Source organism: Ranitomeya variabilis, chromosome 3 (genome assembly GCF_051348905.1).
Source record: "Ranitomeya variabilis isolate aRanVar5 chromosome 3, aRanVar5.hap1, whole genome shotgun sequence".
NCBI classification, from domain to species: Eukaryota; Metazoa; Chordata; class Amphibia; order Anura; family Dendrobatidae; genus Ranitomeya; species Ranitomeya variabilis.
Window position 1 is genome coordinate 537148068 of NC_135234.1, and position 27106 is coordinate 537175173.

The 27106-nt window shown below is 43.4% G+C and overlaps 1 protein-coding gene across 7 annotated transcripts in view; it reads right to left on the reverse strand.

Moving 5' to 3' along the window:
• Window positions 1-27106, reverse strand: part of POGLUT2 (protein O-glucosyltransferase 2) — a 139679-nt gene that overhangs the window by 27412 nt on the left and 85161 nt on the right. For 6 of the 7 annotated variants that reach the window (XM_077297048.1, XM_077297046.1, XM_077297052.1 and 3 more), the window contains 2 exons: window positions 21061-21270; window positions 17704-17793 (listed from right to left, as the gene is read on the reverse strand). In XM_077297048.1, coding sequence (XP_077153163.1) covers window positions 17704-17793; window positions 21061-21270 — 300 coding nt within the window. The remainder of the gene's footprint in view (window positions 1-17703; window positions 17794-21060; window positions 21271-27106) is intronic. The other variant, XM_077297051.1, reaches the window with a different exon arrangement.

A 27106-nucleotide genomic window follows, 5' to 3' on the forward strand; every position in this document is an offset into this window, starting at 1 on the left:
GGAAACGTCCATGCACTCTTCAGAACTGGCAATGTTGGTACCCTAAAAAGTTGTTTCCAGGACAAGGTCCATTGCTTGGAACTGAGGCGAGCTTCCAGGGCTGCTGAGCGCAGATGGAAAAGATCCCACTCCAACGACCACTTAATCGCATTCAAACAGTCCCTCACTACTTTCAAGACCGCACTCGCCACAGCTAAACAAACCTACTTCTCATCTCTCATATCCTCCCTGTCTCACAACCCTAAACAGTTATTCAACACCTTCAATTCTCTCCTCCGTCCCCCAGCACCTCCTCTCTCCCCACTTATCTCTGCTGAAGACTTTGCCTCATTCTTCAAGCAGAAGATTGATAACATCAGAGACAGTTTTGGTCAACAAGCCCCAGAGCCCTTCCTCCCAACTTCCCTACCCTCCACCTCCAAAACCAACTACTCCACCATTACAGAAGATCAACTCGCCACTCTACTCTCAAGATCGCATCTCACCACCTGTGCACTTGACCCGCTCCCATCCCACCTCATCCCAAACCTCACCACAATCTTCATCCCAACCCTAACCCATCTCTTCAACCTATCACTAACAACTGGTGCTTTCCCCTCAAGCTTTAAACATGCCTCCATCACACCTATCCTCAAAAAGCCCTCTCTTGACCCATCCTCTGTATCTAGCTATCGCCCTATATCACTTCTCCCCTATGCCTCAAAACTACTGGAACAACACGTCTACCTTGAACTGTCCTCCCATCTCTTCTTGCTCCCTCTTTGACCGCTTACAATCTGGCTTCCGGTCACACCATTCCACTGAAACTGCCCTAACTAAGGTCACCAATGACCTCTTAACCGCCAAGAGCAAGCGACACTACTCTGTCCTCCTCCTCCTCGACCTGTCGGCTGCCTTTGACACAGTGGACCATTCCCTATTATTACAGACCCTCTCATCCCTTGGCATCACAGACTTGGCCCTATCCTGGATCTCATCATACCTAACAGACCGGACATTCAGCGTCTCCCACTCACACACCACCTCCTCACCTCGCCCCCTATCTGTCGGAGTCCCACAAGGTTCAGTCCTTGGGCCCCTGCTCTTCTCCATTTACACCTTTGGCCTGGGACAGCTCATAGAATCTCATGGCTTTCAGTATCACCTCTATGCTGATGACACACAGATCTACATCTCTGGACCAGATATCACCTCCCTACTAACCAGAATCCCTCAATGTCTGTCCACTATTTCATCCTTCTTCTCCGCTAGATTTCTGAAACTTAACATGGACAAAACAGAATTCATCATCTTTCCCCCATCTCACGTGACCCCCCCAACGAACCTTTCCATTACAGTAAATGGCTGCCCACTCTCCCCAGTCCCACAAGCTCGCTGCCTCGGGGTAATCCTTGACGCTGATCTCTCCTTCAAACCACATATCCAAGCCCTTTCCACTTCCTGCCGACTTCAACTCAAAAATATTGCACGAATCCGTTCATTCCTCAACCAAGAATCTGCAAAAACCCTAGTCCATGCCCTCATCATCTCTCGCCTTGACTACTGCAACCTTCTGCTCTGTGGCCTCCCCTCAAACACTCTCGCACCCCTCCAATCTATTCTAAACTCTGCTGCCCGACTAACCCACCTGTCCCCCCGCTATTCTCCGGCCTCTCCCCTCTGTCAATCCCTTCACTGGCTCCCCATTGCCCAGAGACTCCAGTACAAAACCCTAACCATGACGTACAAAGCCATCCACAACCTGTCTCCTCCTTACATCTGCGACCTCATCTCCCGGTACTTTCCTACACGCAACCTCCGATCCTCACAAGATCTCCTTCTCTACTCCCCTCTTATCTCCTCTTCCCACAATCGCATACAAGATTTCTCTCGCGTATCACCCCTACTCTGGAACCCTCTACCACAACACATCAGACTCTCGCCCACCATCGAAACCTTCAAAAAGAATCTGAAGACCCACCTCTTCCGACAAGCCTACAACCTGCAGTAACCACCGATCGACCAAACCGCTGCATGACCAGCTCTACCCTCACCTACTGTATTCTCACCCATCCCTTGTAGATTGTGAGCCTTCGCGGGCAGGGTCCTCTCTCCTACTGTACCAGTTATGACTTGTATTGTTCAAGATTATTGTACTTGTTATTATGTATACCCCTCCTCACTTGTAAAGCGCCATGGAATAAATGGCGCTATAACAATAAATAATAATAATAATAATAATAATAATAATAAATTGCTTGGCTCCTCTGAATTTGGCTTTCTTTTTGTTCAGGTGCCACAATACACTGCTCCATCAAGGCCTCCTTGCTCTGCTTCTTATATAAGGCTGCCACATCAGTAAACAGCCTTTCACCAAATAAAAGAAAACAGGAAGGGGAAACTGGTAGCAAAAATCTCTAAATAAGTACTGAGTTGAACCTTGTAGAACTGATGCACTCCTCACAAGGAAACCAGTTCTTTAGTACAGGGAATAATTGTTTAAACCAAGTACTAATGATCTAAGAGAACTAAAAAAAAACTATCCCACCGCTTGCCACCAAGTTGTCACATACGCACTTCTCAGCACGTGACGTGGGGTGAGTCTGCAAGGGTTAATTTATCTCTTCTCACTAAATCCAACACTCAAACTCTGTTCTAGGCTATAAAGTGAGTATAAATCACAGTCTGCTCACCCCAATTTCTTAACACGCTGCCACCACTCTTCAAACACACAAGGTGATGATTCCCAAAATATGTTAATGTCAGACAATCAAAAGGTTACACACTCTCTGAAAGACAGAGAAATACCCAGATAGTTGTTGGCGCTTCCGTCACAAGATTCTCGTGGTAATGAAATTGTTTATTTAGGAGTCGAAACGCGTTGTTTTATCCTGTAACTCCTAAATAAACGATTCTATTTCATCACCACGAGAATCTTGTGACAGAAGCGCCAACAACTATCTGGGTATCTCTCCGTCTATTGATTGCTTTCACCACGGTTGTCTGAAGCCTCCCGTGAGCCCAACTGGTCGAGCTGCAGTCCGCCTCCTCGGGATTCCTGTGGGATCCTGTTTATGCCTCAATTCGCCGGTTTCTGATGAGTGCAACTATTATAGCGTGCAATTTAGCAACAGTTTTTACTACACTTAGATCGTGCGCTGCGTTTGTTCCCCTTTTTTTCTCTCTCCCTATCTCTTAAGGTACCTTCACACTAAACGATATCGCTAGCGATCCGTGACGTTGCAGCGTCCTGGATAGCGATATCGTTTAGTTTGACACGCAGCAGCGATCAGGATCCTGCTGTGATATCGCTGGTCGTTGAACAAAGTTCAGAACTTTATTTGGTCGTCAGACCGGCGTGTATCGTCGTGTTTGACACCAAAAGCAACGATACCAGCGATGTTTTACACTGGTAACCAGGGTAAACATTGGGTTACTAAGCGCAGGGCCGCGCTTAGTAACCCGATGTTTACCCTGGTTACCAGTGTAAAATCTAAAAAAAAAAAACAGTACATACTCACCTTCGCATCCCCCGGCGTCCGCTTCCCACACTGACTGAGCGCCGTAAAGTGAAAGTGAAAGTACAGCACAGCGGTGACGTCACCGCTCTGCTGTTAGGGCCGGCGCTCAGTCAGTGCAGGAAGTGGACGCCGGGGGACGCGAATGTAAGTATGTAGTGTTTGTTTTTTTTACATTTTACGCTGGTAACCAGGGTAAACATCGGGTTACTAAGCGCGGCCCTGCGCTTAGTAACCCGATGTTTACCCTGGTTACCCGGGGACCTCGGCATCGTTGGTCGCTGGAGAGCGGTCTGTGTGACAGCTCTCCAGCGATCAAACAGCGACGCTGCAGCGATCGGCATCGTTGTCGCTATCGCTGCAGCGTCGCTTAATGTGAAGGTACCTTTAGGGTCAGTTTGATTCATATATTACACTCTCTGAAAGGCTATGGATTCTTTAGAGCATACAAGGAGCAAACTTATTAAAGAGGATATCCGGGACTTTATAAAAAAAATATATATACCTTAGCACGAACAGGCAGGTAATTTCAACTTACTTGCCTGTTCTGCACGGCGCCGTTCTTGCCTGCCACAGAGTGGTCACAGACCATTCCTTCTGGTGATTCAGAAACCTCTGCTGACATCACGTCTACAGAGGGGAGGCTTCTTTTCCACTCCGCTCTGTTGACAGGGCGGGACTTCCGAGATGGTTCTGATTGACAGCCGGACTGCCTAACTGGGGAGCCGGCTGTCAATCAGAATGACGCCAGATATAAAAAGATAAAAATAAAATGACACAAAAATATGCAAGACTGGTATAAAATAAATAGGGAGAAATAACAGCAATACCTATTGTTCTTCTGTTTACTTGAGAGAAGAAAATGAATTATGGATAACAAGCAAGCTTCATATGTGAACAACTTTCTTTTGTGCCACTCAGCTTTTCATAGTGCTGACTATAGGTTCATATTTCCAGGATCAACTGGATTGGAATATTTAAAAATTGCTGGTCTGTGACTGGACGATGGGCTAATTTAGGGCCTTGCATTTCAACTATACTATGTCTCCCCTACTCCTCTCTATACAGTCAATAGAGAATATTCTGCCTAGTTACAAACTATTTGCTAGCCCATTTGAAGCTATGGGTCCAGGAGCTGAGTTGCCATGTTTGACACTTCTCAGTATGCTTCCAGAAGACCCCCAATGTGGTTCTGAGTTCCTACAATAAGAGTAGGCAGTTGTTATGTCCTTTGTGTAGAGACAGTATGTGGATGCAGCTTTAACTAGTTAGTTTACTGATATTACAGTTTCCCTTACAATTATAATTATATATTTCCTTCATCCACACATCCATATGACACGTCCACATGCTGTCCCTGTTTATCTCAGACAGCACACGGACCTTTTCAGTTTCCCTGATCTAAATCCAAAACAGTTTTAAAAGTGATCCATGTGTTCTATCTGTGAGGCTTGTTAAGAGTCAATGGATTAAAAAGAGTTCAGTCTACCTCCCTTTAAGGGTATGTGTCCACGTTCAGGATTGCATCAGGATTTGGTCAGGATTTTTCATCAGTATTTGTAAGCCAAAACCAGGAGTGGGTGATAAATGCAGAAGTGGTGCATATGTTTCTATTATACTTTTCCTCTAATTGTTCCACTCCTGGTTTTGGCTTACAAATACTGATGAAAAATCCTGACCAAATCCTGATGCAATCCTGAACGTGGACACATACCCTAAGGCTTCTTTCACACTTCCATTTTTGCAATCTGCACAGGATCCGTCAACATGTTGAAATGACGGATCCTGTGCAGATTGTAAAAAATGGGTGCACAGTTTTTCCGCTGCAAAAACGCATACACAACACAAACCAGGTTAAAAAAAAAAAAAAAATCGTAGTATTCTCACCTACCGGCGTCCCGCGCAGCGATGCTCCCGGCAGCTAGCGTTCCTAGTAATACATTGCGAAATATCTCGAGAATTTTTCCACCACGCATGCTCAGTTTGAAAAGACAGGACCCGTCGCTGGATTCCTGCTTTTCACATTTCAGCTACGCATCCTGCGCCCATAGGCTTCCATTGTAGCCAGTGACAGGCAGCGCAGGATGCGTCGCTGACCGATTTTCCGACGTGCAGAAAAAACGTTCCTCTGAACGTTTTCTCTGCCCGACGGACCGTTTTTTTTACGCAGGATCCAGTGCACGACTGATGAAACGGATGGCCACCCGTCACAATCCGTCGCTAATACAAGTCTATGAGAAAATGAGGGATACTGCTAATTTTTTTGCAGGATCCTGCATTCTCAAAAATCGACGGATTGTGACGGGAGCTTAACGACGGAAGTGTGAAAGAGGCCTAACACAGGATGAGAAAAAAAACGGATTCACAGATGCAACACAAATGACATAAGGATAAAAATATTTTTTTCCCACAGATGTAAAAATAAAGATGTGTGACTGTAGCCTAATAAAGAAATCTACATGATGTCTGTGAATAGATACATTCTTGCTTACATATAGAGCATATACTGGTATATGCACATGATTTCTTTTTCAGGTGGGCACACTTTAAAACCCACCTGAGAAATCGCTTAACGAATACTAAAAAGAAAGAATATATGCATTGCAATGTCAATACGACTTGCTGTTTACATGTTCAGTCTTTTTGAGTTTCTTTTATCTGCATAAGGCTTTGAAAACCATGAATCAGGTTGAAGAACTGACCTGGCCATTCTTCTGGTGGCTTCTGCTTGGAAGCCACTCACTATGTTATACATAGAAGCAAAAAAAATAACACTTACTGCAAAGTTGCCACAAAAAATAACAAAGAGGATGCCTAAAAACATGCTTAACAAATAATAACTGTGAGGCAGTGAAGGGGATCATATACAGTGGGGAAAAAAGTATTTAGTCAGCGACCAATTGTGCAAGTTTTCCCACTTAAAAAGATGAGAGAGGCCTGTAATTGACATAATAGGTAGACCACAACTATGAGAGTCAAAATGAGAGATTTATTTTGCAAATTATGGTCGAAAATAAGTATTTGGTCATTAACAAAAATTCTTCTCAATATTTTATTATATATCCTTTGTTGGCAATGACAGTGGTCAAACGTTTTCTGTAAGTCTTCACAAGGTTGGCACACACTGTTGGTGGTATGTTGGCCCATTCTTCCATGCAGATCTTCTCTAGAGAAGTAGTTTTGGGCCTGTCGCTGGGCAACATGAACTTTCAACTCCTTCCAAAGGTTTTATATAGGGTTGAGATCTGGACACTGGCTAGACCACTCCTGGACCTTCATATGCTTCTTACGAAGCCACTCCTTCATTGCCCTGGCGGTGTGCTTGGGATCATTATCATGCTGAAAGACCCATCCACGTTTCATCTTCAATGCCCTTGCTGATGGAAGGAGGTTTGCACTCAAAATCTCACAATACATGGCCCCATTCATTCTTTCATGTACATGGATCAGTCGTCCTGGTCCCTTTGCAGAGAAACAGCTCCAAAGCATGATGTTGCCACCCCCATGCTTCACAGTAGATATGGTGTTCTTTGGATGCAACTCAGCATTTTGTATCCTCCAAACACGATGAGTTTTGTTTCTACCAAACAGTTTTACTTTGGTTTCATCAGACCATATGACATTCTCCCAATACTCTTCTGGATAATTCAAATGCTCTCCAGCAAACTTCAGATGGGCCCGGACATGTACTGGCTTAAGCAGGGGGACACGTTGGGCACTACTGCAGGATCTGAATCCCTGACGGCGTAGTGTGTTACTGATGGTAGCCTTTGTTACGATGGTCACAGCTCTATTCAGGTAATTCACTAGGTCCCCCCATGTGGTTCTGGGATTTCTGCTCACCGTTCTTGTGATCATTTTGACAACACTGGGTGAGATCTTGCATGGAGCCCAAGATCGAGGGAGATTATCAGTGGTCTTGTTTGTCTTCCGTTTTCTTATTATTGCTCCAAAAGTTGATTTCATCACACCAAGCTGCTTGCCTATTGCAGATTCAGTCCTCCCAGCCTCGTGCAGGGCTACAATTTTGTTTCTGGTGGCCTTCGACAGCTCTTTGGTCTTCACCATGGTGGAGTTTGGAGTGTGACTGTTTGAGGTTGTGGACAGGTGTCTTTTATACTGATAACAAGTTCAAAAAGGTGCCATTACTACAGGTAATGAGTGGAGGACAGAGGAGCATCTTAAAGAAGTTACAGGTCTGTGAGAGACAGAAATCTTGCATGTTTTTAGGTGACCAAATAATTATTTTCCACCATATTTTGCAAAACAAATCTTGCCAAGTCAGACAAGGTGATTTTCTGGAAATGTTTTCTCATTTTGACTCTCATAGTTGTGGTCTACCTATGATGTCAATTACAGGCCTCTCTCATCTTTTTAAGTGGGAGAACTTGCACAATTGGTCGCTAAATTCTTTTTTCCCCACTGTACGAGGGTCATTACGTGTCACCCAGGATGTGCATAGAAACATGCTGAACTCACTGGAGAGCATTGTAATTACAGCCACAGCTGTAGTTAAAATGCGCAAAATAAAGGGACTGTAGACTTGGTCAAGCATGGATTAAGAAAACCTGACATGGGCTTTTATTTTTTTCTCCTATATTATTGGGCGTGTTTGGTGTGTATGGTGGAGACATCATATCATGTGAGGGTTTGTGCGGGACATAATAATGATTGGGGAGCTTTGAGACACTAAACTGCATGGAAGGCTGTGGGGGACAATACTGTGCATTGGAAGTTGTGCAGGCATCAAGCTGGACTATGTGGGTGTAAGGTACTAGCAGGAACGTGGGATGCAGTGACGGACAGGAGACAGAGCAAGGGTTAACAGGTTTATTTACAAGGAAATACTCCACGCAGGGAGGTAAAGAGTAAAACAGTATAAATGGCAAAGTGAAGTACAACCGTTCAAATAACAACAGTTTGGTAGCTCGGTAGCAAGCGTATCAGGAAGTCCCAAAACTACAGCTCCTGCTGTGAACTCAATAGCACCGGCAACGGCGGGTGCAATGTTTTTTTGTGAATGATGCTGTAGTCGATGGTCCGTCTTCTGGCGGAAGTTGTCGGTCTATGGGACCTTCCACTGCCCCTAGTCCATATACTGCAGTGACTAATAAAGGTAGGGGCCACAGTCCTGTACGAGCCCAATGTGGCTCCTAAACTATCTTCAATGGAAAATTCAGGTCACAAATGTCAAGGCAACTATCTGCTGACAACATCAGGGCACAAGTGTCAGTCTCATATGTGGTCTCTCTTGGGCAGTGCTTGTGCGGTACTCACGGTCACGTAGTGTACAGCACCCGGTTCTGTGGCAGTCACTGGACACACTGCACGTTCCGCTCTCCCTGGTCCCCGCTGTTGGCGGCGGGCGACGGCGGACGCTGGTCTGCGTGGCATTGGTGCTTCTAGGATGGAGCACTCCTCTCTGTGGCTGCTGCAACACCCGGCTCAGCTCTGCTCTGTGGGCACGGCTCTGCACTGCTCTGGACGGCTCTGCTCCATACGGCTCTCTCTTCAGTCGACGGGGGCTCCTTCTATGTGGCCATGCAGGTCCTCTCTGGTTGGGGCAGCAGAGCGCGCTGCTCACTGCTCTGCGCGCTGCTCTCTATGCTGCCCTCTGCACTGCTCTGCATCGGAGCCAGACTCCCCTGCTTTGCGCGCTTTCTCATCTTATGCCCCCAACGCTGCGCGCCCTTTTCCGACTCTCCTGCCCCCCTTCATCAGGAGGAAGGTCCGGCTCACTCAGGTTTCCCTCAGGCAGCAGGGGATGGTCTGCCCCCTTCAAGCTTCCCCCTGGGAACAGAGGATGCAGTCTTATTAGTTCTGGACCCGACATGCAGGTACCCACGGTCTGGTCGACCTCCCTAGATTCCCCCTCTCATTTAGCTCGCCATTCCATAAGCGAAAACTCTTCGTACTCCACTATACTCTTCTGAGGGCTGACAGATGCCCACAATTTTCGCAACCACTCCTGCCTCTTCTGCAGGTAAGGCTCATAATGGTCACTTCAAACTTCGGGTGGAGTCGTAGTGAACGGGGGTTCATCCAGGTCCCATGGAGCAGCAATCTCCAAGGCCTGTTCCTCTTCTGGGTCCACATACAGTAAGTTTACAAAAGTTTGGACACACCTTCTCATTTAAAGATTTTTCTGTATTTTCATGACTATGAAAATTGTGCATTCACACTGAAGGCATCAAAACTATGAATTAACACATGTGGAATTATATATGTTAGCAGCGGGTTAATCAGCGTGATGTCCACAACGAGCAACAGAGAATGTTCATTTATTAAGAATTAAGAACATCCAGCTTACAACATGAGAACAGGATCAATCTGGTTTCTGAGAGAGAGAGAGAGATCTACTGTGACCTTCAGCTTCAGCTGCACACACTAGAATGTGCTCACAGGGAAGGGGGAGGAGGAACATCCTGTCTGTAAATGAGGACTCCCTTTTTTTTTTTTCTTTTTATCTTTGCTGACATGTGAACAATATGCATGCAGATATATAAATCACAATAAACAAACAATAGTTGTTGCAATACATACAGATCAATATGCATTAGGCCAACACCCCCACTCAACAACTACTTATTCTGTCAGTCCTATAGTGGTTCTCAATTCTTGGAACCTAGGTCATGGCAATGGCTTGGTCAAAATATCAGCTAACATTTTATCAGTTTCACAATAAACAAACTGAATTACGCCACGATGTATTAAATCACGTAGATGATGACATCTGACGTCGATGTGCTTAGTTCTATCACTGATCTTTTCACTGCATGCAAGTTTAATGCATCCTTGGTTGTCCTCATATATCACCGTTGGCTGAGTTAACGGTTTACCAAGATCATCCATCAGTTGTCTTAGCCAAATGATCTCCTGACTTGCATAGGCTGCGGATACATACTCAGCTTCTTTAGATGACAAAGCAACAGATACTTGTTTTCTACTAGACCAGGAGATTGAACTTTCTCCAAGTTTAAATACGTATCCGCTTGTGGATTTACGATCTTGAGAATCACCAGCCCAATCTGAGTCAACATGGCCGGTGAGTTTTAGATTTCCTGCTGCAAATATTTTAAAATTTACACCTTGTGTCCCTTTTAAATATTGGAGAACTCTTTTAACGGCATTCCAGTCCTTTTGGCGCGGTTTCTCCACATATCTGCACAATATTCCAACTGCTGTTGTAATATCCGGTCGAGTCATAGTTTATATATATAGAAGTGCCCCCACTGCCTGTCGATATTTCTCATTGTTAGGCAACAGGTCATCTTCTTTCAGTTTCAGGTAGGATGATTCCATTGGCGTTGATACACTTTTGGCCTCCGTCATTCCGAACTGATCCAAAATTGAATTAATCTTTGCACTTTGATTTAAAAGAAAACTTCCATCTTCCTCTCTCTGGATGTGGATTCCTAGATAATATGTCACATTTCCTAGGTCTTTCGTTTCAAAATGCTGGTTCAAAATTTTAGTAATTTTTTCAATTTCAGCTTCTTCTTGATGAACTACAATTACATCGTCCACATATAAGAGAATATACATCCATTTTCCATCTGTATATCTTGTGTACAGGCATGGATCCGCTTGACCTCTTTTAAATCCTTCTTCTAACAAGACTTTGTTCATTTTAGTGTTCCATGCTCTCGCCAATTGCTTAAGACCATAAAGAGATTTTTGTAGTTTGCAAACAAGATTCTGTTCACCTTCCTTTATATAACCTTCAGGTTGAGTCATGTATAAGTCCTCCTCAATGTCACCATTTAAAAATGCAGTTTTGATATCCAAATGTCTGACAAACATCCTTTGTACTGCAGCTACCGCCAACAATGCTCTAAATGTTGTCTGCTTAGCGACCGGGGAAAAAGTAGCATCATAGTCTTCGCCATATTTTTGAGAATATCCTTTTGCGACCAATCTCGCTTTAACTCTGTGGACTTTACCTTCAGAATCATATTTGGTTTTAAATACCCATTTGCACTTAATTGCCTTTTTATCCTGTGGTAACTCAGTGAGTTTCCAAGTTTGAAGTTGATGAAGCGAGTTCATTTCTTCATTCGCGGCATTGATCCACTTTGTTCTTTCATGGGCGGGTAGTTTCTGCATTTCATCCCATGACTGTGGTTCTGACTCAGGCAGTGTCTTCACAATGTAGGATAAACGTTTAGCTGGTATTCCTTTGTTTGATCTTGACGACCGTCTAATTTCAGGTTCACTTAGGCCTTTTGTTGTTCCTTCAGTGGTTGAAGAGTCCAGCCAGACTTCTACATTCTTTTCTTCATTGTCTTGTAATTGTGATTGAGATTGTTGTTGTTGCTTCATCTGGACTACTGGCATAATGTCATAAAACTTGGGTGACACGAAGTTTTCATCAAACACTACATCTTTACTTATTGTGACCTTGTTTGTCTCTGGGTGTAAAATTCTATAACCTTTCTGGGTTTCACTGTAGCCTACCAGTATGCCTTCCTTCGCATGAGATTCCTACTTAGTTCGTTTTTCTTTGGGAACATGTGCAAATGCTTTACTTCCGAAAATCCTTATGTGTTGTAGTTTTGGTTTTGTACCATTCCATTGCTCAAATGGAGTTTTCTCTGTCGCTTTACTTGGTAGTCTGTTCTGAAGATAACAAGCCGTCATAATAGCTTCGCCCCAATATACTGTAGGCAAATTTGCATCAAATAACATACTCCTTGCGCTTTCACAGAGTGTCCGGTTCCTTCTTTCTGCTACACCATTTTGCTCAGGGTTGTATGGTACAGTACTTTGAAATATGATTCCATTTTTCTTTAAAATGCTCTGTGTTTCATTACTTGTATACTCAGTTCCATTATCTGCACGTAAAGTTTGGGGCATTCTTCCAAACTTGTTATGTACTTCAGCTAGATATATTCCAAGTTTCTCTGGAACTTCATTTTTGCTGTGAAGTAAATAGACAACTGTATATCTTGAATTGTCATCAATAAATGTAAGAAAATATATTTTCTTTCCAGGGGTCTGAGTACGCATTGGACCACAGATATCCGTGTGTACTAAATCTAGTGGTTGTTCTGTTCTTGTAGTACTTTTCTTAGGAAAGGCCTTTCTGGACATTTTCCCATTGATACAGCTGGAACACCTCATTGTCTGATTACATGAATCAATTGTAATATTGTCAGCTAATTGTTCTTGAAATAATTTTCTTATTGCTTCTGGGACTCTATGCGCAAGCCGCCTGTGCCATACATGAATACAGTTCTTGTGCAGTTCTTGCTTAGCTGTGCATGCACACTCTTTACATTTCAACTGATACAGTTCATCTCTGATTTTTCCTTTTGCTAATGTGTGACCCTTTTTTGAGATGATGCAGCTATCTTCCTTAAATGTAACTTCATTACCTTGTTTTGTGAGCTTTTTCACAGATAATAGATTACTTTCAAGACTAGGCACATATAGTACATCTTTTACATGGATCCTTCTACTTTGTGTTGCAGAGATGTTACAATCAATATAACCGTCTCCTATGCCTTCTGAGTTCATACACTGACCGTTCGCCATTATCACTTTCTCCGACTTATTTTGGTTAAGCTTAGTAAAGAAGTCTCTGTCATTGGTCATGTGACTGGTTGCACCAAAATCTATACACCACGCATGCTTTGATTTAAATGCATTGACTGATGTAAATGCAGCTTCAGTATTTGCCGAATCATTGTTTCCAGATACAGCACTCTTAACTCTCTGTTGACTGTTTTGCTTTTTCAGCTGATTCATTTTAGCTTTCCAGACTCTGCATTCAGCTTTTAAATGACCTGGCTTCTTGCATACAAAACATTCACGTGTCTCTTTAGGGTGGTTTCTGCTGGTGGGTATATCATGTGTTTGTAAAGCAGTTTCCTTGTTACATATCTTGCTGCTCACATTTTCTGCCTTTCTCTTATATTCATCTACAAGCTTTCCTCTGACATACTCCAATGTCAGCTCATCATCTGGGCATGCATCTAGTGCAGTTAGAAGCGTGTCATAGCTTTTTGGGAGACCACTAAGTAAAAGTGCTACTACATGGAAGTCCTTCATATCTTCCCCAATGCCCCGCAGGTGCTCTACGGTCTCCAGAGTATTTCTAATGTAGTCCTGCATGTCCTGGTCATTGTGTAGCTTAGACTGATACAGCTTTCTCATTAGATAGAGTTTATTACTTAAATTTATTCTCTCATGTACTTTCTGCAACTGCTCCCACATTTCCTTTGCAGATTCACACTTGCACACATGCACAATCTGATCATCCTCTATACTGAGTGATATGGTGCTCTGTGCTTTCTGATCCATTTCTAGCCATTCCTGTGGTACTGGGTCAGGCTTAGGGTCCTGAGTGTATTTCCACGTACCTTCTCTTATCAGCAGCATCTTCACCTTGAATTTCCAGGATTGGTAGTTCTGGTTATTCAGGCTTGGCACTGTAAACTTTGTTGAGTTGCTGCTGGCGGCCATTTTACTTCTTCTCAGTTTGCTGTTGTCTTTCTATCTCTGTGCTCTGGAGGTTTGAGATTGCTTTGACTCCTGGGCCCATAACCTGTTAGCAGCGGGTTAGTCAGCGTGATGTCCACAACGAGCAACAGAGAATGTTCATTTATTAAGAATTAAGAACATCCAGCTTACAACATGAGAACAGGATCAATCTGGTTTCTGAGAGAGAGAGAGAGATCTGCTGTGACCTTCAGCTTCAGCTGCACACACTAGAATGTGCTCACAGGGAAAGAGGAGGAGGAGCATCCTGTCTGTAAATGAGGACTCCCTTTTTTTTTTTTTTATCTTTGTTGACATGTGAACAATATGCATGCAGATATATAAATCACATCATATTAAACAAACAATAGTTGTTGCAATACATACAGCTCAATATGCATTAGGCCAACAATATACTTAACAAAAAAGTGTGAAACAACTGAAATTATGTCTCATATTCTAGGTTCTTCAAAGTAGCCACCTTTTGTTTTGATGACTGCTTTGCACACTCTTGGTATTCTCTTTATGAGCTTCAAGAGGTAGTCACAGGGAATGGTTTTCACTTCACAGGTGTGCCTTGTCAGGTTTAATAAGTGGGATTTCTTGCTTTACAAATGGGGTTGGGACCATCAGTTGGGTTGTGCAGATGTCTGGTGGATACACAGCTGATAGTCCTGTCAGCAGTTTTGACCGATATAAGTTACGGCCATCACCTTTCAGCGTTATATGCAGCATTCTATAATGCTGTATATAAGCCCTCAATCCGACCTCTAAGAACTGAAAAATAAGTTTTAGTATACTCACCTGCGGGGCGGTCTAGTCCGATGGGTGTCGCTAATCTTGGTCGCCGCCTCCCATCTTCTTATGATCGCCACCCTCCTGCTTGCTTCTTGTAGATGACACGACTCTACATCATCAGCTCAGGCTCCCCTGCATCATGCTCCTGCGCAGGTGTACTTCTCTGCCCTGTTGAGGGCAGAGCAAAGTACTGCAGTTCACAGGTGCCAGGGGTCTTTGACCTTTTCCGGCACCTGCGCACTGCAGTACTTTGCTCTGCCGTCAACAGGGTAGAGAAGTACGCCTGCACAGGCGTGTGATGCTGGGGAGCCTGTGTGGATGATGCAGGGTCGCATTATCCACAAGAAGCAAGCAGGAGGGCGAAATCATAAGAAGATGGGAGGCGTTGGACCAAGACCAGCGACACCCATCAGACCAAGACCAGCGACACCCATCGGACTGGACCACCCCACAGGTGAGTATAATAAAACTTATTTTTCAGTTCTTCCAGGTTGGGTTGGAGGCTTATATACAGCATTATAGAATGCTGTATATAATGCCTGAAAGGTGATGGCCATATCTTATATTGACCAAAACTGCTATCAGGTTTACTTTAAAGGAGACAAAGGGGGATTATTATTACAAGGAGGACCAGGGGGACATTATATTTATAGGTTGCTGTATAGCTGTAAGGAAGCAAGGGAAGCATTAATATTACGAAGAAGTACAAAGAAAGCATTATTACTGTGTGGGGGCACTGCAGGTATTCTTACTGTCTAAGGCACATAAGTGACATTATTACTGTCTAAGGCACTGGTTATAGCACTATATGGCTTGTGTAGAGATGGAGGAATATGAAGACGGGCTGGAAAAGCAGTAAGCGGAAGTTATCTGTATGAGTTACAATTTGCAGGGACTAGTTATAAATGGAAGAAATAGTCATGGTGTCACGATTCGACTGGCGAGTGACCTGGGACCTGGGCACCTTTCCTGGCACTAACACTAGGGGGTGCCCTAGATCCCCTGTTCTCTGGGATACTTCAGATGGCGAAGACGCCGGGGCCTCCGCCCTAGCCCTATCTCCTAGATTAGCCCTTCGTCTGCTCCCTTCCCCCATCCAGGGAAGAGGGGGCTCTACTGTGCACCGCAGGACACCAGCTGACAGACAGGGTAACAAAGACAAGGGTAAACTGAAAATTCTACACACACAAAATATACACACACATATAACAGAGGTATTCACCAGGGTGTGTAGGAAGGGGAAGAAAGCAAAAAAGGGAAGGATAAGGAATTACCAAGTGTACAAACCAGCCAACAATCACTAATAAACTCCTCCAGCTCTCCTTCTCAAAACCAAGTTCTCCCACTCCTATGTCTGCAGCAACTGCTAACTCTGACGTCGACTTGGTAATCGAGCCCAGATTTTATAGGGAAAAGGAGTAGCTAACCGAGCACAGGTGAATGCAGGAAATTCCAACATGTCTGATTAACCCCTGTTCTGTTGGAATAAATAAACATGTTTAATACACTGGAGAAGTGCTTCTTCTCAGCGGCTAAGTAGGAGCCACCAGACGCTGCGGTCTTCTGGCTCCACACCTTTGCAGTAACCCCATGACACATGGCAGTCATGACTGAATGGAAAGGGGAAAATGAATGACACAATCAGCAATCATAGTACTAAAGAGAACATCTACCTTATACGCATATATAGTCTGCAGAGCTATGGTATAAAACTGATGTTACCATTATTTTGTCAATGTATGGTGGTATTATGAGTCCTAGTACAGTGGTTTTAATTAATGATCAGTATGCAGTAATTATTATTATTATTATTATTATTATTATTATTATTTCTTGAGTAGCAATAGCTTGAGTGGAAATATAAGTCTTGTAGTAAATCTTTTTTTCTAGGTAATATTACTAAAATAGATTCCGAATCTGGAAAAGGGTGTGGAAACAGCATGCCATCAAGGGCTGAATTTCAGTCCCAGTCTGCCCCTGCTCTCCAAGCTGAGTGACAGATATCATCATCCACTGTTGGTACATCAGTACTACCCTATGAAGTGCTGATGTTGCTATTTTTTTCTACACTATAAGGCCTCCTTCACACATCCGTCTAAAACACAAACGTGAAAAATCAGGTATCATTGTCATCAGTGTGTCATCAGTGTACCGTCCGTGTGTTTACTTTTACCATGGACCCATAGACTTGTATTGGTCCTTGTCATCCAAAAAAAATGGACATGTCTCCAGGTGTTTTGCACAGACACATGGTTCATGTAAAATCACAGATATCTGCCCATAGATTATAATGGTTATGTGTGTTATCCATGGAAAAAAAACGGATACCACACGTACTGGAAACACGAATGTGTGAAGGAGCTGCCCAGCTACGAAGTTCTAGTTTATTCATGGGCAGCACGGTGGCGCAGTGGATAGCACAGCAGCCTTGCAGTGCTGGAGTCCTGGGTTCAAACCCCACCAAGGACAACATCTGCAAGGAGTTTGTATGTTCTCTCCGTGTTTGTGTGGGTTTCCTTCAGGTTCTCCGGTTTCCTCCCACATTCCAAAGACATACTGATAGGGAATTTAGATTGTGAGCCCCAACGGGGACAGCGACGATAATGTGTGCAAACTGTAAAGCGCTGCGGAATATGTTAGCGCTATATAAAAATAAAGATTATTATTATTCTATCACATGAATAAACTGCTACCTCTACTTCATTCAGTGTGGAGACACAGAGTCCCATTCCCGAATATAGGGAGGAAAGTAGTTGGGCCCACAGGGATCAGCAAAGAGGCATTTTATACAGTTAATAACACTATATTCCGTGCTTCATGACCTTGTGTCCATGGCACTTTGCATGAAATTCATTACAGCATAATACAGAGATAATGCTAGATACTTCAGAAAAATAATCTATTGCAGAACAAAGATGAAACTTACTTGGAAAAGCTTAAAATAGTAGCAAAAAACATGGTCTCCCATTAAATTGTTTCTTGCAAACTCTTGACCAGTCTCTGCAATCTTTTTAGCCTGTAAATAAATATAAAAGAGAAATAAATAAAACACATAGATACACATTAATAGATTTAATTTCATCCATAGGAGAAATGAAGCATTACTGCAACCATTGAAAAAAATACCGTAAGTGATCTGAGCAAAGAAAGAAGAGGAAGAAGAGGGGCTGAAAACAGTCAGCAGGGGTGGATTGTTTGTAAAGAAGTCATTTTAAGAAAGGATTCTAAAACCTCTCTTGTGGAAAGACACTTTGCAGTGCTAAATGTTATATGGTACAAGCTCTGGCAATATGCTGGGAGGCCACTATGGGCATGTCCCACGGGCGGAAATGCTGTTTACAGCAAAGTACGCACAATACATGTGCTCAGTTTACTGCATTTCTGTTACTTTTTTTTTTCTCTAGCAAGATGGCGTGGCCGGTGCCATTTTCAGACAATTTTTTCCTGATGAATTTATCTTTAGCATGATATAAAAGAGTGAACTGCAGAGAACACATGTAATCATGCTACAAATGTGATATATATATATATATATATATATATATACACATATATATATATACATATATATATATATATATATATATATATATATATATATATATATATATATATATATATATATATATATATATATACACATATATATATACCGTATTCTCCGGCGTATAAGACGACCCCCCAACTTTACCAGTTAAAAAATAAAATCTTCTTAAAAGTCGGGGGTCTTCTTATGCACCGTATGTCGTCTTATAGGGCCGGTGAATATGTGCCTTTTGGGGGGGGGGGGGGGGGAGTGATCCTGATGACGACGAGGGGGCGTCTCACAGGAAAGTGAGTATCCCCCATTACCTTATCATAGCGCTGCAGCGTGGGGTCTCTGTGCTGGGAGCGGCGGCTGCTGTGCTGTGGTGCAGCGGCTCCTCTTCTGCAGTGTGGGGCCTCTGTGCTGTGGGGTGGCGGCGGCGGCGTATCTTTATGCAGTCGGGGCTCCTCCGGCATCTCATTAAAGCCTGGAGGCCCCGCCGGCAACTCCATCGGTACAATGCGGTGGCCTCCGGGAAAATGGCCGCTGCTCAGATTCAGATCTCGTCCCGAGATCTCGGGAGACGAGATCTGAATCTGAGCAGCGGCCATTTTCCCGGAGGCAGCTCAATAGGTGCGATGCGGTGGCCTCCGGGAAAATGGCCGCTGGGGGCTGCGCATGCTCAGATTCAGATCTCGTCCCGAAATATCGGGACACGAGATCTGAATCTAAGCAGCGGCCATTTTCCCGGAGGCCACCGCATTACACCGATGGAGTTGCCGGCGGGGCTTCCAGGCTTTGAGATGCCGGAGGAGCCCCGAGTGCATGAAGATACACCGCCACCACCGCCCCACAGCACCAGAGGCCCCACACTGCAGAAGAGGAGCCGCCGCACCACAGCACAGCAGCCGCCGCTCCCAGCACAGAGACCCCACGCTGCAGCGCTACGATAAGGTAATGGGGGATACTCACTTTCCTGTGAGACGCCCCCTCGTCGTCATCAGGACCACTCCCCCCCCCACCCACCATATACACCCGGCGTACAAGGCGATTCCCGGCGTACAAGACGACCCCCGACTTTTAAGAAGATTTTCAGGGGTTAAAAAGTCGTCTTATACGCCGGAAAATACGGTATATTTCTGTATGTAAAATGGGGGCAGGTCACGGGGGAATACCTGATCAGAGCACCACATGCAGACCCCCAGCAGGCCTCCCCGAAGCACGAGCATATCATTAACTCAAAACTGAAAATAAAGATTAAACAACAACCACAAGACGGATTTCATGAACCAAGGTATCATTTTAATCAGTATAAGGCTACTTTCACACTAGCATCGTTTGCAATACGTCGCAATGCGTCGTTTAGGAGAAAAAACGCATCCTGCAAAGTTGTCTGCAGGATGCGTTTTTTCCCCATAAACTTACATTACCGACGCATTGAGACGTATCTGATAACAAATCACTTGGCACTCAAAGATTCTTATACAAGATGAAAATGAACATTTCGTTTATTTTGTGCATCCAGTTCAAAGGTTTAAACGTTTTCGGTCTAATCACAAGACCTTCATCAGAAACATCTTTGACAATACTGGAAGCCAAATAGCACGATATATGGGCCCAGAAGGCCTGCGCAAAACTGTACCCGGGAGATCACACCTCTATGGTCCTGGAGGATGTGCTTGAAATGAAGCGCCCAAGTAAGGCGACGAATCGCAAGGAGAGATGGCGCTGGTGTCTCCAAGTCCGTGGCGCTGAGCTGCAAAAGATGCAGTAGATCCCGGGGCAGCGTTGTAAGACTGCTTCTGCTGCCCACGTCGGGCATTATTTTCACAACGCGCGTTGGCACGTCGGGCCGACGCATAGCAACGGCCCCATGCCGATGCTAGTGTGAAAGCAGCCTTACGGCATCAACCTGATACTGTCTGTAGGTTACTGTGCACAATCCTGCTGGCAGGTTCCCTTTAAAAAAACAAAGAGGTTTATGGAGAAAAATCAAACAAAAATGCAGTTCTATAGTGTTGCCAAACACAAAGCGAGCGTATTCATGAAATTACATCTGACATAATTGGGACTAGTATATGCGATGTTGGGTATGGGGTGTATGAGGCGGGAACCTGCTCCATACCAGACAGATGCCAACTATGTTATACAGCCGGCATATGCTTATAACAGCAACTACCAGAGAAATCTCCAATCACTGCTATTTAACTTTTAAAATGCCACTGTCATTGTCTCAGTGGCATTTGAAAGAACTGACTCCACTTTTCATTGCACATCCTAGAACTCGTCCCACAAGGAGAAGCCCTCAGTGGGTTATATATACGGGGAAAAAAAGTTGTGCCTCTTGGAAGAAAGGGAGGAAATGCAAAAACAAGCAGATTTTACACAAAAAAATAAGCTTTAGGAAAATCTCAACATTTGTTTTTTTTAAGATTTTTTTATGAGGATTTTGAAGTGGATCTGCTTTTTAATCCACATTTAAAAATGGCTATGTATAAGCCTAAATTGTGTTTGTAGCCCCTTCAAATAACAGAAAATGCTTATGTGACCTAAAATATAAATGAGCCTTTACTTTTTTTTTGCTTTATGGATCTATAGGTTTGCTACAAAAAAATGTAATAATGTAAATTACGAAAAATAAAATAAAATACGAAGCTTCTACCCAGACCATATCTTATACTTATGCAAATGTATTCAAATATAAATGCATTAAAACTCATCCATTGCATTATGACCAGATCCAAGCATATAACTTACCTCTACATCGTGATCTTTAACCCACTTGATTTTTTCAAGCAGATCACTAAGGTCTTTCTTGAATGGCACGTAATGCTTCCAGGGCTGGAGCTCATTATAAAAGTGTTCGTAGAAGATGGAATCCTGCTTAAGTATTACACTATTCCCAATAAGAAGGTATGGCATTCTGTACGCTGCTACTGTCCCATCAAGAAGTATCTGATACTTGTACTGAAAATTGAAGGCAAAAAAAATAAATAATAAATTCATAGTATATTAAATGTATTATACTCTGCACTGTGAAAGGGTGCTGACAGTTTTATATGTTAGGGCTCGTGCAGATGGCCGTACATTCTCTCATCCAAGAGAATCGGGCCAATTATGCAAATGTCACTGTGATCTAAGGCCGGCGTCACACTAGAGAGTTTTATGGACGTATGAGAGGCGCAAAAATTACGCATTGCACACGGACCAATGATTCTCTATGGGGCAGCTCCTATCTACCGTATATTTCTCAGCCGTATTTTACGGGCTGAGAAAATCGCAGCATGCTGCGTTTGTCAGCGTATTGCGCAAAAAAAACGCCAATGAAAGTCTTTGAGGGCGAGAAAAAAACGGATTACACATGCACCAACAGTGTGACTTGCGAGAAATACGCACCGGTGTTCTATAGAAAAGCCGGCAATTTAGTGCGATGTACAGTAAAATCACACTGACAGAAAATAGCTAAAATAAATGTCTACACATAGTATAGGTATATATATATATATATATATATGTCATTGAGACACATATATATATATATATATATATATATATATATATATATATATATATATATATATATTTATATCTAATACAGAGCTAGATAGCATAAAAGCCAGTAATTCAATTGCCGGCTTTTGCTCTCTCCTTATCAAACCCGACAGGATATGAGACATGGTTTACATACAGTAAACCATTTCATATCCTTTTTTTTTTGCATATTCCTCACTACTAATGTTAGTAGTGTGTGTGTGTGTGTGCAAAATTTGGGGGCTCTAGCTGTTAAAATAAAGGGTTAATTCACGGAAAAAACTGGCGTGGGTTCCCGCACAATTTTCTCCGCCAGAGTGGGAAAGCCAGTGACTGAGGGCAGATATTAATAGCCTAGAGAGTGACCATGGTTATTGCACCTCCTCTCCCCCGGCTAAAAACATCTGCCCCCAGCCACCCCAGAACAGGCACATCCCCAGATTTTACAGTCAGGAGCACAGCTGCATTAGCACAGCTCTTGGCTGTAAAAATTTTTAACCCCTTCAGATGGATTTACAGAGTGGGACGTGACTGAGCGCCGGAAAGGTATGGGATATTGTTGCTTTTTCATTTTTTTTCTTTTACAGAATGAGGGTCGTCATTTGGATTAAGAGTATGATAAACTATTACAACACCCTGTGTCTTTATTTCAATAAAATACATTTTTCCTAATGTGTGTGTGTTTTATTAACCATTTACTACTATTGGATTAATAATGGATAGGTGTCTTATTGACACCTCTCCACTATTAACCAGGCTTAATGGCACCTTACAATAGCAAGGTGACATTAACCCCTTATTACCCCATATCCCACCGCTACTCGGGAGTGGGAAGAGAGTGGCTAAGTGCCAGAATAGGCGCATCTTACAGATGTGCCTTTTCTGGGGTGGCTGGGGGCAGATGTTTTTAGCCGGGGGGCAATAACCATGGTCCCTCTCTAGGCTATTAATACCTGCCCTCAGTCACTGGCTTTCCCACTCTGGCGGAGAAAATTGCGTGGGAGCCCACGCCAGTTTTTTTCTGTGAATTAACCCTTTATTTTAACAGAGCCCCCAAATTTTGCACACAGAAACGTCTAACATTAGTAGTGAGGAATATGTAAAAAAAAAACAAGGGATAAGAAATGGTTTACTGTATGTAAACCATGTCTCATATCCTGTGGGGTTTGGGAAGGAGATAGCAAAAGCCGGCAATTGAATTACCGGCTTTTCTGCTATCTAGCGCTATATGAAATATAAATATATGTATATATATGTGTCTCACTGACATATATGAATATATAGACTGTATATATGTTTTCACGAATATTTGAGCTCATGGATCCATTCTATGTCCATTTTGCAAGCCGGCGAGCAAATCTTGCCGTACAGATGCCATACAGATTACATATGAAGGTTTACATGTGCAAAATACGCAGCCACACCTTGCCTACGGATGACATACGGATCACTGTTGTGGCATCATTTCTGCGAATTACGCCTGTAAAATACGGACCGTATTTCCCTACGCTGAGTGTGACGCCGGCCTATCTCTGATCAACGTTTCATCAGAGTGTCAGCATAGTGTGATCCAATTATCTAGGATGAGAGAATCAGAGAACACTGTGAGGAGAAGATGGAAAACAAGATTTCTCCATCTTCTCCATTCTGTGAGTGGGCGGAAATAGGACTGCATTTGTCTGTCATCCGCGTGCAGTCTGGTGAGTTCCACGCACTCACTGGCTTGCTTGGCCGAGCGCAATCCAAATATCAGATCAAACTCGGACATGCAGCGATTCGCCCACCCCAAACAGACGTAAGTATCCTAATTTATTTGATAGGTACAGAAATGTTGCAAAAAATCTGCAACATAAAAAACTCACTAAAAGCTCATTGTGGGAACGTAGCCTAAACCTCCATTATCCAGATTTCAAGTAAGAAAACTTGGTAACAGATTAAACAAAAGGAAAGATTAACGAAAATCCTCCATTCAATCATAACCTATTCCACTTTTTTCTTCAAAGGAAACTGGAAATTGTCATCGTTAGGATACTATTTAGGAGGCCCCTAACGTGTGGACAGCAATTTAATACTCAAAAAGCATTGGTTATATTAAATCGTCAGCATCTCTCTCTAAGGGCTCATACTCACTTGCGTGAAATATGGCCGAGTCTCGCAGGTTAAAACCCGGCTCTGCCGCCGGCACTCCAGAGTGGAGCGTGCGGCCGCATAGCAATACATGGAGCTGCACGCTCCGCTGTGGAGTGCCAGTGGCAGAGCTGGGTTTTAACCTGCGAGACCCGGACGTATTTTACGCAATTGAGAAGGAGCCCTTAGGCTATGGTCACACTATCAGTATTTGGTCAGTATTTCACATCAGTATTTGTTAGCCAAAACCAGGAGTGGGTCAAAAATACAGACTTGGTGACGTGTTTCTATTATAGCTTTCCCCTCTGTTTGTTCCACTCCTGGTTTTGGCTTACAAATACTGATGTAAAATACTGACCAAATACTGCTAGTGTGACTGTAGCCTAACAGCTGCAACCGGAGTTGAGCGGAACACCAAAAAACGTACAATTTTGGTGAGAAAAAAATCTAATGTTGTATATTTCTTAATATTTACAAAGTTTTTAATGAAAAACGTTAGTGTGCTTTAGATAATCCCTTTTTTACCTCTTCATTTTATTAGGAAGAGATTCTTAAAAAAAAAAAAGTTTCCCTTGAAGAACTGTATGTCAAGCATACAGGAGACAATCCTATACACCATAAGCAGTCAGTTCTTTACCAACTTATTGGATTACTTCATTGTATTGTGAGTGAGTGAGCACTGTGGATCCATGTATATACATTGTGTAACATAGTCATTACCTTTGGAATCTCCCATGACATAAGAAACCAAAAAATAAAAGGTCATAATGCTATAGCATATTCCAGTAGCGGTTTATTGTAGCTACGCTGCATTCTTCACAGGGTAGGGCTTACATAAAAAATACCAAAGGGCGTGATAACAGATATTACTGAAATAATTTAAAAAATGCACTCTCTCTCTAATAATAACAGTTTATGAACCTAGTGTTATGGCATAATAAGCAAGAAAATGTCCTAGTTCTTAGAACAAAGTACCGTGTGGTTGAGGCAGGTTCAGTGGTTTTGCTGCTATTTACCTCTTTTATTTGCATTTAGAAAACTAATTTTCAAATACCCTCTTAGTGAATTCTGAGTTAGGCTACGTTCACACTAGCGTTGTTTGCTGTACGTCGCAAAGCGTCGTTTAGGAGAAAAAATGCATCCTGCAAAGTTGCCTGCAGGATGCGTTTTTTCCCCATAGATTTACATTAGCAACGCATTGCGATGTATGGCCACAAGTCGCAACCATCGTGCGACGGTTGTGTCTTGTTTTGGCGGACCGTCGGCACAAAAAAATGTTACATGTAACTTTTTTTGCACGTTGTGTCCGCCATTTTCGACCGCGTGCAGCCGAAACTCCGCCCCCTCCTCCCCGGACCTTACAATGGGGCAGCGGAAGCGTCGTAAGACTGCTTCCGCTGCCCACGTCGGGCATCACTTTCACAACGCGCGTCGGCACGTCGGGCCGATGCATAGCGACGGCCCTGTGCCGACGCTAGTGTGAAAGAAGCCTTAGTGTGTGTGTAGGGTGGGGGGGTCTTCTCTTTGAAATCCTCAAATTTTGGACAGGGTATAGAAGCGGCTACTCTCACTCTGGAGGACTATTCCTGTCCTACACAGCATAGACAACTTATCGTGCATGGTGTAAGGCTATGTTCACAAGTTGTATTTTTTTTTTTTCTGCAGCAAAAACTGATCTCTTGGCAATAAAAATGCAGCACACAAAAAGAAGGTTTTGTTGGCTTTTTTGCCTGCTTTTCTTGCTGCATTTTTTTTGCTACTTTTTTCAGGATCCCAAAATTCAGCTTTGCTTCCACCATGCAAGAATGAATAATACAATGTGTTAAGCCACCAATGCAAGACATATGTGAAACCATAAAACATTTTCGGAAAAAAAGTGCAATTTGATCAAATATACTGGAAAATGTATTTTATGTCTTAAAAAATAGTGACTATTCTGAACCAAAAAAATGCCATGAGCTCATGGAAGAAATACACAATTGCAAATGTAAAAAAAAAAAAGAAGGGAAGTATGAATTGGTCAGGCATTGTTTACCTAATACATTGGTAGGGCATTGTTTACTTTACACTCTGGTAAGGCCATTGAGTTTGTAAGGTATTGTTCAATTTCACACACTGGTCTGGGATTGAAATGGTCATGTTTTAACTACTTAAATACACATCATTAATTTAAATAAAGTGTACTAACAGTAACATCCATGCGCATGTAAAGGTACCTTCACACTAAGCGACTTTGCAGCGAGAACGACGACGATCCGTGACGTTGCAGCATCCTGGATAGCGATCTCATTGTGTTTGACATGCAGCAGCGATCTGGATCCCGCTGTGATATCGCTGGTTGGAGCTAGAAGTCCAGAACTTTATTTGGTCGCTGATCACCCGCTGTCATCGCTGGATCGGTGTGTGTGACACCGATCCAGCGATGTGTTCACTTGTAAACAGGGTAAATATCGGGTTACTAAGCGCAGGGCCGCGCTTAGTAGCCCGATATTTACCCTGGTTACCATTGTAAAAGTAAAAAAAAACACTACATACTCACCTTCTGATGTCTGTCACGTCCCCCGCCGGCGGCTTCCCTGCACTGAATGCGTCAGCGCCGGCCGTAAAGCAGAGCACAGCGGTGACGTCACCGCTGTGCTCTGCTTTACGGCCAGCCGGCACTGACACACATTCAGTGCAGGGAAGCCGCCGGCGGGGGACGTGACAGACATCAGAAGGTGAGTATGTAGTGTTTTTTTTTTACTTTTACAATGGTAACCAGGATAAATATCGGGTTACTAAGCGCGGCCCGACACTTAGTAACCCGATGTTTACCCTGGTTACCCGGGTGCTGCAGGGGGACTTCGGCATCGTTGAAGACAGTTTCAACGATGCCGAAGTCGTTCCCCTGATCGTTGGTCGCTGGAGAGAGCTGTCTGTGTGACAGCTCCCCAGCGACCACACAACGACTTACCAACGATCGCATCGCCGGTCGTGATCGTTGGTAAGTCGTTAAGTGTAACGGTACCTTAAAAATACCAGGACAACATAGTTTTAACTTGGGGAAAATCACAAAAAAATAAAAGCGTTTCTCATCCTGTTTTTTTTCACCAAAAGCACAATAAAAACTGATGGCAACGTTTTTGCACATACTCATTGCTTTCTA